Source organism: Camelina sativa, chromosome 19 (genome assembly GCF_000633955.1).
Source record: "Camelina sativa cultivar DH55 chromosome 19, Cs, whole genome shotgun sequence".
Lineage (NCBI taxonomy): Eukaryota > Viridiplantae > Streptophyta > Magnoliopsida > Brassicales > Brassicaceae > Camelina > Camelina sativa.
In genome coordinates, this window is record NC_025703.1 from 18,194,210 (window position 1) to 18,206,960 (window position 12,751).

Here is a 12,751-nt window from a genome sequence, read left to right on the forward strand (position 1 = left end):
TCAAACGATATTCAAGTTATATAGTTTTTCATATTTCTACATACTAAATTATTATTATAGCTCTCTCATATATACATTAAAGTTTTCTCCAATATTTGCAGTTGGAAAATACCTTTTCAGAAACAAAAGATAGTGAATTGTCTTTGTCTTCTCCTCTTACTCCAAACACAAAACGACTACGTGATGATGTCATTGATGCTGTTCAAGAATCATCAACAAAGAAAAAATTAACATCTAAGGTTGCTTACAAAAGCAGAACATACTTAAAGGTTTCTCCAATACATGTGCAGCTCATGTATTTCATATACACAAAAGATTTATGTCGAAAGAACGATGGTGAAAGAGAGAGGAAGGTCTGGGCGGAGGTGGCTCACATCGCAATTAACTGGCTAAGAATGGTGCCGACAAAGGATAGAGGTTTTTACATTAACTCCTTTTCTGTATATTTTTCTAAATCATCTCATTTCCTTTTATTTAATTTAACAGTCAAAGCAAACGAGATTTCCAAATAAAACAAACCGGAATAATTAATTCCTCTACTTTAAATAATTAGTGTAGTATTTTCATTAGTTGTTATTACTATTTAAACAATCACACAAATATTCTCATTATTTTATGGAATCTCTTAATTTTCCTGTTTTATCTAAAACAAAATGCCATATTTCTCATTTTAACATATTATAAAGGGTATCTTCAATTTTTTATTGTTACTTTTAGTTTAGTTTTACATGATTATAAAATTTATATTTTTATATTTTTAAATACATATAACTACATTTAGGAGTAACATTAAAAAATTATAAAAATTCAACCAAATTATACATTGTAAAGTACTTACCAATATATTAATTTTAACAAATTAATGTTATTTTAAGTATTAACATCTAAATTGATAATATAGTATCATATTATATTGTTAAAATTACTAAAAGTAAATTGATAATATACAACTAAATTATATTGTCAAAATTACTAAAACTTCTATTATATTAAATTTCACAAATAATAATTCCGTTCTTATGCACGGGTCAAAAACTAATTTTTTAAATATTTGTTAAAAAAAATCAATATAAAATATATAAAATACTGTGCCATGATAAATGTTGACAGCATGAAAATTGCAAATTTTATAGAAGACGGAAAATTGTAAACGGTTCTTTTGACTAAATTGGGTGTGGGAGAAAAGTTGAAATAAGAATCTTCGAATATAAAAAATAAAAGAAAATTGGGAAAAAGAAAGAAAATAGAGAGTCTGCGTCTGCGATATTGAAGAATCATCATAAAAAACAACCCCACACGGAGAGTCAAGACTCAAGAGTCTCTTGTCCAGTTTGAGCTGTGTGTAAAAAAAAATAATCTCCATCCCAGATCGGTACGACCTTCGCAATAGATTCCGAATAACGATGGGCATGGCCAATAAGCTCCGGCTGAGCTCTTCTCTCAGCCGAATTCTCCATCGGAGGATACTTTATTCCTCCGTCAGATCTTTCACCACATCCGAAGGTCACCGTCCCACCATCGTCCATAAACAAGGTCTCGATATCCTCCATGACCCTTGGTTCAACAAGGTACTGTACTTGTACTTGAGCTTCTCTTTCTTCAACTTGGATTTTGAGTGTGAACACGAATCTGGATCTTGTGTAATCGGAATCGATCTCTCTCTGTAGGGAACTGCGTTTACGATGACGGAGAGGAACCGTCTTGATCTTAGAGGACTTCTTCCACCTAATGTTATGGATTCTGAGCAGCAAATTCAGCGTTTTAGTGAGTTTACTTGCTACTGGAACCTTTGTTTATGTTTCCCTGCCTGTTAGTGTTTCTTACTCATTTGACATGATCTGACTTTTCTCACCAGTGACTGACCTGAAGAGGCTGGAGGAGCAAGCAAGAGATGGACCTTCTGATCCTAATGCTTTGGCTAAGTGGCGAATCCTTAATCGCTTGCATGACCGAAATGAGACCATGTACTATAAGGTTAACTCACTTACCTTTTGCTCACATCGCTTGCCTTGTTGTTTTCTGAAGAGGCTGTTAACGTTATTTTTTTTTTTTCCCGTTGTTTTAGGTTTTGATTAACAATATTGAGGAGTATGCGCCAATAGTCTACACTCCTACGGTTGGTCTTGTCTGCCAGAACTACAGTGGGTTGTTTAGGAGGCCTAGAGGAATGTATTTTAGTGCTGAAGATCGTGGTGAAATGATGTCCATGGTTTACAACTGGCCAGCTGAACAGGTCCTTCATATATATGACGACACTGTGCTTAACTATGTTTGGCTGACTGATTCAACCCATTCTACCCTCTTTCTCTTACTGTATACCAAGAAACTGGTATATCTTCTAGTGACCATTTGTTTACTGATATAACGTTTTGCTATACATTTAGGTTGATATGATTGTTGTTACCGATGGAAGCCGGATTTTGGGTCTTGGAGATCTAGGTGTTCATGGAATTGGAATTGCTGTTGGGAAGCTTGATTTATACGTTGCCGCAGCTGGAATAAATCCTCAACGGGTACTTGCAGCATCTAATATTTTCTTATTCCTCCCCATCTCTATTTTTCTCTATGATGATGTGATACAATACTTGCGTGCACATGCTGGTTTAGGTACTACCTGTCATGATTGATGTTGGAACGAACAATGAAAAACTACTCAAGGACCCCATGTGTAAGATTCATTTCCCCCTCTTACCTTTATAAAGTCCATTATCATAAGATGTCTACGATAGGATTAATATTTTAACGGCGTTCTTCTTTCCTACTACATACAATATAATATAACTGTTTGCTGATGTTTGCGATTTTAGTATGGTGAAGCATATTTATTATCTGTCTCTTAATCTCTTTACATAATGAGGTAAAGAATGCATAGTTGAGTTTTGTGTATGCATACATACATATATTAAAATGTCAAAGGTCTTTATAGTATTGTGTAAAAGTCTGTCATATCATTTATGTCTTTTTTTCTTTGTCTTTGAAACAACATAATTTGGTTGTCCGACATTTTATTTTTTTCTTTCATGGTTTAGGGATTTCCAATCGTTCAGAGACATGAACGAGAATAGCTTATCCTCTGTCATGTAATCGTTCTTACTGTGTGTGGTTTTATTTTGACAGATTTGGGTCTGCAGCAACGTCGTTTAGAGGATGACGAGTATATATCTGTTATTGATGAATTTATGGAGGCAGTGTATACCCGGTGGCCACATGTTATTGTGCAGGTAACCGATGCTTCATAGATCTTTGGTATATCAAATGTTTCTTATTATGAAACTTAAATGTGTTTCTACCCACAGTTTGAGGATTTCCAGAGCAAGTGGGCTTTCAAATTATTGCAGAGGTATAGATACACCAATCGAATGTTCAATGATGATGTCCAGGTAATGAGTCTTCCGCCATAAAACGATTCTTGTAAAGATGAAATACCATTATTTAGCTCTGAAGTATTATATTAGGTCAATGTGTCAGTTAAGTTTGCCTGGCCTTTGCTGGAGCACTTACAATGTTTGAAATAATTAGGCACTATTATTTTTAAAATATCATATATTATGTGCTCTAACCATCATTTTATCGTTCAAGTTTTCTTTATCTTTTTTCATAAAATCAGATCCATTAAAACAGACAACAAGAAGGGGTTTTGGAAATCTAAATGTTGATACAAAAATCTTGTTTTTTTTTTATGTTTTGACTAATATGTTTTCATGATCTGGCTTAGGGGACTGCAGGGGTTGCAATCGCTGGTCTTCTTGGAGCAGTTCGAGCACAGGGGCGGCCTATGATTGATTTTCCTAAGATGAAGATTGTTGTTGCTGGCGCTGGAAGGTAAGCTATTCTCTGTTGCTATTTTCTAGTCTTTCCTGGACGGTCCTAGTTTACCAGAGATTTGTATTTGTAAAAAATTGGTCTTGGTATTATTGTTTATTTATTTACTGGCCGAGGATTGTTTGAAGGGATTTAACAGATGGAATCTTTCAGCTGCATCACTGCATAAGTCAACTTAGAATAGTTATGTCAGAATATTGAGTTTCCTTGTAAAAATCTTTGATTTTTGCAGTGCCGGAATCGGTGTTCTAAATGCTGCAAGGAAGACAATGGCGCGGATGTTGGGAAATACTGAAACTGCATTTGATAGTGCACAAAGTCAATTTTGGGTGGTTGATGCTCAGGTATATTTATTATTATATAGTGGTGTGATTGATTTTCAGCTTAGGGAGCTGATAAGTGTTACGCTTTGATACCACTTTAGTCCATATTGGACCTTAAACCAAGCCAATAAAGCCCAAAGGTAGAACCCACCACAAAAGCTAGCTTATGAGTGGGGGGACCAGTGGTGCTTTATATGGCATTGATTATTTCTTTATCCCGCGGATGTGGGATGTGTATCATTACCGCCCCCTTTAGACAGCGACGTCCACTCGGGCGGCTGTTACTTTGGGCCTCTCCCGTTTCTCTCCTCCCCAGCCGGACGTCGCATGTCCAAGGATCGAGTGCTTTGATACCATTTGTTACGCTTTGATACCACTTTAGTCCATATTGGACCTTAAACCAAGCCAATAAAGCCCAAAGGTAGAACCCACCACAAAAGCTAGCTTATGAGTGGGGGGACCAGTGGTGCTTTATATGGCATTGATTATTTCTTTATCCCACCGATGTGGAATGTGTATCAATAAGATGTTTTAACCCTGTCAAGCGATTTCCCTCTGGTTTCCTTTACTGCTTGCCAAATACTTCATCATCCCTTTTGTTTTGTCGTGTGTTTTGGACCTGTTGGTCCAATAGCTTAAGGAGCTGAAGTTGTTAACTCTTTTTGTTGCACTTAAATCAGGGTCTTATCACTGAAGGACGAGAAAATATTGACCCAGAGGCTCAGCCTTTTGCTAGGAAGACTAAAGAAATGGAGCGTCAGGGATTAAAAGAAGGAGCAACTCTTGTGGAAGTGGTCTGTGATTCTTTTTATCAATATATCCATCCAGTATTCGATATCTAATTTGGCAATGGGTCTGGTGTTTGATAGAAATTCTCCCTTAAAATGTTTTCCTGCTTAATACTAGTAAGAAACTAACGGTTTTCTGTTTCATTGGTGGCTAGGTTCGTGAAGTTAAACCTGATGTGCTTCTTGGTTTATCTGCCGTTGGAGGGTTATTCTCAAAAGAGGTAAGGAAAGCTGCCAAACGCCTAAACATATCTAATGCTATGCAACAGAATCATTGATTTAGCTAATTAGATAAGCGAGCAAATGAAATATCGTATTTCTTAGTGACCACTCACCACTGCCCTCATAATCTGGTTTCCATGGTAACTGCTATTTAGATGAATGAGCAAGTCGACTGTAGCATAGGTCATAGTGCCGTAAGATGCAATGGTGCGTCTTGCTTGCATGATTCATAATGCTGTAAGAAGTTTTGGTGCGTCTTGCTTGCATGAATCTGACATATGGAAGTCATTGTTGGGATATTGTGTTTAAGGTTTTAGAAGCCATGAAAGGTTCAACCTCGACAAGACCTGCTATTTTTGCAATGTCAAACCCTACAAAAAATGGTAATTTGTTCCCTTCGTTTGCATTGAGATGGTTTGTAGTTATTTGTGATTCTTGTCAGAATTGATATAGTAACTTATGCTTAAAATTACAGCTGAATGCACGCCTCAAGATGCATTTTCTATATTAGGCGAGAATATGATTTTTGCGAGTGGAAGCCCATTCAAGAATGTGGAATTCGGTATGTACCACTGCATCATTTGTTGTCCATTTTTATATGGGAAGAAAATCCTAACTGCTCCTTTATTTTCAGTAATGTAATAAATTGACCTTACTAGATATTTGTTCTCTGTAAGGCTTTGGTTTAATATAATAGTACATTTTTTGTGGCAGGGAATGGTCAAGTAGGACATTGCAACCAGGGAAACAACATGTACCTATTTCCGGGGTTAGTTTTCGTCGGAAAAAATTGCATACACTCTTGACTGGGTGGATTAATAACATCCTGAAAAAAAAAAGTTATAATCTTGTAAATTTTTATGTAGTATTGGACTTGGTACTCTTCTATCTGGTGCTCCCATCGTCTCGGATGGTATGCTTCAGGCCGCATCTGAGTGGTAAGCTCTTTTCCTTATCTAGTGCATTAATTTTTTACTGATTTTATCTTTATTTAAGAGTACCATGATATATATTAATATAGACCATATTCAGAGAATTATAAATATTGTGTGCAAATTATCAATCACCTATTTGGCTAATGTCATGGACTGTTAACATATATCCACCCACGAGACAGTGACCAAAGTATGGTTGAGGTTTCGTACACTAGTTGATGTAGATCTTCTTATATAAGAAGACACTGAAATAAATCAATTCCCGTAATTTTTATGAATGTTGAATCATGACACTGTTCCGCTAAACAACTGCAGCCTAGCAGCATACATGAGCGAAGAAGAAGTGCTACAGGGGATTATATATCCTCCAATATCAAGGTGACACAATAAAAGCACATTCTTCGTGTTGCATAAGAAAAGGGTTTTGATAGAGATGTTGTTATATCTGGTTTGTGGAATCGAAATTGCAGGATACGAGACATAACAAAAAGAATAGCAGCTGCGGTGATTAAGGAAGCGATTGAGGAGGATCTGGTCGGCGGATATAGGGAAATGGACGCTCGAGAGCTCCAGAAGCTTAATGAGGTAATTCAGCTTATGACCATCTATAGTGTAATTAGAAACTATGGGGAAAAGAAAAGACGTTGAAATAACGCCTCTGGTCTATTTGGAACTCCTGATGATCAAATCGTATTCTGCATAGAATGTATATGAGTTTGGTTATATGCTAGTAAAAGAATAGTGCTTACCTGATGTCTCCAGTAGAGAATATAAAGACCAACCAAAAACTAAGCCGAAATGTTAATTGTGTTGACGCTGTGTTGTGCGTTTCGCAGGAGGAGCTGATGGAGTACGTGGAAAACAACATGTGGAGTCCAGAGTATCCGACTTTGGTCTACAAAGATGACTAAATCTGGTTCCCAAAATGAATTAGTCTACTTTCTCTTATTTATATGTAAAAATTCATAATGTGGTTGCTTCATACCCAAGCAGATTCATAATCGCTGCTCTCTCTTGTTTTTATGTAAAAAAAAAAATGTTAATTATTTGGGTTCTTCTTACTCAATCAGATTCATAGTTTCCAGTTTCTATGTTATTAATATGTAAAAAAAATAAGATAATTGGGTTTCTTCTTATCCAATCAGATTCATAGCAGCAACATTATACTTACAGGGCCCTCAAGTTTATAATTTTATATTATTGCATCGTGCTCTGAGTGATAAGATACTATGAGCAGTGATGAACAATGAACACCATTCTCTTTAGTGTCAACAAATTATTTCCCAAAATCAACTAGTTCGAGATACATGACATTTTTCAGGTATAACATTTTTCGTAACTTTCAAATAGTAAGGTGATAAGTATCACTTTCTTGGTAAAAAAGGTTCAAAGTTTTGGATTATCAACACTGAATTAGATTTATACTTACCGTGGGTTAAACCAAATATTCACCATATGAAACCCAGTTAGTTGTGTATCTGACTTGCTACATATTCCTGTTGTGTGATTCAGTTTTATCCGAAAAATATATGAATAAGTATTCATTCTATTACACAAAATCATGACATGGGTAATACTGAAAATATCAAGATCGATGTACGTATCTAATGTGTCTATATAGCAACAGTTTGTTTATATAAGGATCAAGATTGTTCTCACAAAAGGTAAAGAAAGCATATAACTTATAGAAAGAAAAAAGAAAAAGAAAATAAAAATAAAAACGAAAGTCTCTCACCAGTGAATGGAATCAATGTTATCATGCTGCTGCGGGAACTGTTTCTGCAATGATTTAGGAGAGAAAGCAATATTGCGAAATGGTTGATGATCGGCGGGTAGGAATGGAGAAGGATGATGATGAGAGATGTAACTAGTACATGACATGTTATTGTTGTTCTGGTCTTGTTCTTGGAACTGGTAGTTATGATGGTTCTGTTGTTGAATCTGTTGTTGCTGTTGTCTTTGTTGTTGTTGTTGCTGTTTTGGGCTGTTAACTTTCTCTCCCTCGGTGTCTCTGTATTTGCAGAGGTAAACCTTTAATGGAGCCACGTAGTCTTCGAATCCGAGAGTTGTAATGGCCCAAATGATGTCATCTCCGTTGATGGTCTTCCTCTTTTCTCTCTGACACTTATCAGAAGCTTCACCAGTGACAAAACTGATGAACTCCGAGACGCATTCTTGAACGGTTTCTTTGGCTTCTTTCGAGATCTTACCGTTACCGGGAAGAACCTTTTTCATGATCCTTCCGACATTAGCAATGGGAAGGAACCGATCTTGTTCTTTGTTGTTGATGTTGTTATTGTTGTTGTTGGTCTTTGAAGAAGGGCTTCCTGGATTCGTTTCGGCTATTTCAGGAGACCCATGATCCTCTTCTGGGCTCTCTTCAGTCATGTCTCTCTCCTTCTCTCTTTGTTTTTATGATTGATGCAACCATGTGATCTATCTGATTTTATGGGTAAGCTTAGTGCATGAAACTAGGCAACTTGTCTATTTATGGATACCTTGCCAACCAAATTTGGAACTCCATGCGACTCGCTCCTTTTTTTTTTTTTAGATGATTTGCCAAACAAGAATGAAGAGTAAGAAAATAGCAATCATGTAAAATATTGTCATCAAATAGTGTTTTGAATTTTTATTTTCCTATTTTGTTCCTGACACACAGACCTCTAACCTGAATACTTGGGCAGCTGCCATGGCTGCCGCATCCCTCCTCTGTTCTCACATCTCTACTATATCCAAAAAGGATTCTGACACAACAATTGCTGTTGACACAACACTTGCTAACCACTAACCAGTGGTTAGCAAAGCAAAGCCTAGCTGCATGGTAAAGACGATGTATGCAGAGAAAATAAGATAGGAGGTGTCAACAGCAAAGGTTGTGTCAGAATCTTTTTTGGATATAGTAGAGATGTGAGAACAGAGGAGGGATGCGGCAGCCATGGCAGCTGCCGAAATATTCTGGTTAGAGGTCTATGTGTTAGTGGGAAAAGACAGGGTTAGGCGCTTCTCCTCCATTGAAACCATAGATCGAGCTTCAATGAAACCTGGGATGGGAGATTTGTGTTTGATAACATTAATTATGTTATCAAACTTATCAGAGAGGCCATTGAAGAGATGCATGACGAGAGCACGTTCTGTAACCGGTGAGTCAAGATTAGAGAGAAGGTCGGACATGGACTTAAGCTTCTGGCAGTAGTCGTGATCAACAAAGAGATCTCCAATCACGGTGGTGCGAAGCTCACTTTCAATTTCCAAGGCACAAGCTTCTTGGATGTCTTGAAACAGATTCTCGATTGTTAGCCACAAGTCACGAGCTCAGCACTTCGTTTTGAGGACGGTGTCAAGGATCGATTTAGAAATAGTGCCATAGATCCACATCTTGACTTAGCCACCGTGTTCTTGCCATTTTTTTGCAGTGTCATCGGTGGAGACGGTTGTGCCATCAAGATGTCCGAAAACCCCAAAACAGATGCAATGAGTTTCAAAAAGCTCTCTCCAAACTTGATAGTTGAACTTTTTGATATCAAGTGTTATTGGTATATAAGCCTTTATTTGTGAGATGCTGTAAGGTTTCTCATTAGAAGAGGGTGTTGCGGCAACGGTGGCCACTGTTTAACAGAAAAACAGAGAAAGGATAAGAGATTTGGCCAGAGAGATGTAAAGGAGAGGAAGAAGAGCGGAGGCAGGATCGATCGCTTACTAGAAGTAGACTCGCGCGAGATAAGTTTATAATAATTTTAACATATATAAAATTTATTAAACAAATAATAAATTTTTAGATTTTGTGTTTCAATAAATTATTTTATGTTTGTTATTTGTTATGTTTATATATATATACTAGAAGTAGACTCGGTCACTGAAAATGAATGACTATTGATCAGTTAAGCATTTAACTAAAATTTTGTTATTATGAAAGGTTACCTCAAAATATTCAGTCTGTATCCTATAATATATAGAGCTTTCATGTTTTGATGCACAATCAAGACATACAAACATTTTTTTACGTTGGGAAAAAAACATTGATTACATATAAATTAAAAAGCGGCTGAGCATGGATACTATGTGTTAGTTTGTCCGCTTTTACCATAATCTATAAAACGTCAATATCTTCTAAAACCAGACACCTCCAAAAAGGGAAAGACCATAGCTTAAATTTCTCGAATAATCTCTTCTTGAGCCGAAACTCATCCTCTTCCTTCATTCTCTGTGTAATTAAGTTCATTAATTAGATACTAAAGGTAGCTTAAATAATTTTGATATTTATATATTACCAGCATGCTTAACACATGCTTAAAAGATTTATTATTCTAATTTGAATGTTTTAGCAATAAAATATTTTAATCTTAATGGATTATACAAATGACTTCAAATGCATTTGTGTTCCACAAGTAGAATTTTTTCTGTTTCTTGATTAATTGCATTTGGAAATGAAAGTTCTCTGTTAGATATTTCTATATTTTTATCACATACTTTATATCTATTGAACATACTAAATGCAAACTGAGTTTTAGTTTAGAATTGAGTAAATTTTTTTTATTAATATATATTGATATATTATTATATCAAATTAAAATTGCTTTTTGTGTTATACTTTTCTGTTTAAATATATATATATATATATATATATANCAAAATGACCAATGAAAAAGAGTGAAAACATACCATCGTATTACTAAGTTACTTTTTTTAGTGTTAACTGTATAACTTAAGAGAACATAAAATAATTGTTCACCATATAATCTTTTTTTTTCTTCTATGTTTTTATTTCTAAAATCATGTGATGGATGCGATTGAGATTAGCTTAGGGTGATCTTTGGATATTTTGACTTGATAAACATGTGGTAGAAGTGAGTCTTGTTAAATGCGTATTGATGAAACTTGCACACATGGTCAAATGCCATTGCCTTGCTCTGCTTTCGGGTCAGCACTATCATAACATTATCAACAATTGATTATGTCTAGGAAAAATAATGGAACATATGAGAAGAGAAAATAAGTGCATACATAATATAACCCAAACAATAATGCTGTGAAAAAGAAATTAGATGTTAATCATATTTTAAGAAAATAATTAAGACTAAATTGTGTAAGAAAATAAAAACTGAATTTGGAAGAATCACATGGCTTTGGAAACCCATATCATGAGATATATATCACCTAGACCTCCAAAACTTCCTCGACCCTAAACCCTAAATCATCCCAAAACCTTTCTCATCAAAAGTCATAATCTATAAATAAAATAAAGGACCATGAAAATTGTTATCAGAAAGAAAGTTAATAAATACATACAAACACAGTTGTAACGTTAAGGAACAAATTTAAAGTAATAGTATTTGAAACAGTTAATATTTGTTTAAACTCATTTTCATGGGTAATACATACAAACACACTTGTATAAAATATAGCATGACTAATAAGTAGCATAAATATTGTGACTAAGATATAAAATCTATTAAGGTTTACGAATTATGATCTAAAAGTAAAATTTTTCTATTAAAAATTTATCGAATGTATCAAAAGAAAAACAAATTACAATATTGATATACAAAATAGGCATTTTGAAATAATATTTACCAATATTTACAAGTGAGAATGTGTTATGTGCCTAAGACCTTCTTAATCTAACTCTTTCTAATGAATAACCACATTTCACATGTTCACTTCTATATATGCTCCAAAATTTTGACTCAACTAATTTATTTCAAATACAAATGTCACATAAAGGGAAAAGTTAAATATTACAAAATTTAGAAAATTATGTGAGAGGTAGAATATGATGTTTGATGAAGGCTTTCTCTAGCTATTTATGATTACATTTCAAAGAATAAATATATCATAGGTTTTGTCTATATTTTTTTTTTGTAAAACACAAATTGTATTGTAATTAAGACATTAAAGTGTATTAATATGATGAAGGTTTTTTTTCTAAAAAAAATTCAAACATCATGGGAGTTACATTCTAAAGAATTAATATGCAATAAATTGTGTTAATGATTACTATTAAAGAAAATAAAATATCATATTGTTTTATATCTTAAAATTAATTTAGAATAAATTGATTTGATCTTTTGGCACAAAAACTGTGAAACTAATATTATATTTTTTTTGTCAACAAATAATTATTATAATATTTTTATAGCTTGAAATTAGTAAAGAATTTAATAACCATCACATTCTATTTTTCCAAAATTATGATATTAATATTTAAATTTTTAATTATGGGAAATTTATTTTGTCTAAAATTATAATATTAATATTTAATTCTTTCTTATTTGCAAAATTATAATGTTATGTTAATTATATAAAATAATAATATATATATATTTTTTTTTGTCAACAAAAGAATCAGCTCAAAAGAGCCAATTGGAAGGAAAATTGTTTACAAACAAAACATGATGCAGAGATAAGCACGCTTGGCGTGCCAAAAAATCCGCTTTAACATTTGCATTACGAGGAATATGACATAAAGAAAAAGAAGAAAACTCCTCTCGATTTGTCTTGATTCCATCCAAATATGTTGCAAAGGCCGGCCAGTCATGAGGGGAAGACACCATCTTCACCAGATCCAAGCTGTCCGTAAAGAAAACCACATCTCGAAAGTCGTGGACAATCATACACCGCATCCCCCAGCTGAAAGCTTCCACTTCTTCATGTAACGGGGATA

General features: G+C 34.4%; 2 protein-coding genes across 3 annotated transcripts; one reads left to right on the forward strand and one right to left on the reverse strand.

Annotated features, from left to right (window-relative positions):
- Positions 1,264 to 7,226, forward strand: LOC104766630 (NAD-dependent malic enzyme 1, mitochondrial). The gene is made up of 19 exons (XM_010490547.2): positions 1,264 to 1,568; positions 1,668 to 1,764; positions 1,856 to 1,974; positions 2,066 to 2,233; positions 2,385 to 2,513; positions 2,608 to 2,668; positions 3,118 to 3,221; positions 3,297 to 3,380; positions 3,716 to 3,822; positions 4,055 to 4,166; positions 4,826 to 4,939; positions 5,089 to 5,154; positions 5,466 to 5,538; positions 5,631 to 5,717; positions 5,870 to 5,924; positions 6,022 to 6,093; positions 6,406 to 6,468; positions 6,561 to 6,675; positions 6,927 to 7,226. Exons 1-19 carry the CDS (start codon positions 1,404 to 1,406, stop codon positions 6,999 to 7,001), a joined length of 1,866 nt encoding a protein of 621 aa, XP_010488849.1. The 5' UTR covers positions 1,264 to 1,403; the 3' UTR covers positions 7,002 to 7,226.
- LOC104766631 (nuclear transcription factor Y subunit B-7-like) lies at positions 7,497 to 8,780 on the reverse strand. Of its 2 annotated transcripts, XM_010490548.2 has the most exons (2): positions 7,826 to 8,780; positions 7,497 to 7,586 (listed from the first exon to the last, which is right to left on the reverse strand). In XM_010490548.2, the coding sequence occupies exons 1-2, from the start codon at positions 8,476 to 8,478 to the stop codon at positions 7,577 to 7,579; spliced, it is 663 nt and encodes a 220-aa protein (XP_010488850.1). In that variant the 5' UTR covers positions 8,479 to 8,780; the 3' UTR covers positions 7,497 to 7,576. The 2 variants fall into 2 exon arrangements, with proteins under 2 accessions (XP_010488850.1, XP_010488851.1); XM_010490549.2 differs by lacking the exon at positions 7,497 to 7,586 and having other exon boundaries at positions 7,621 to 8,780.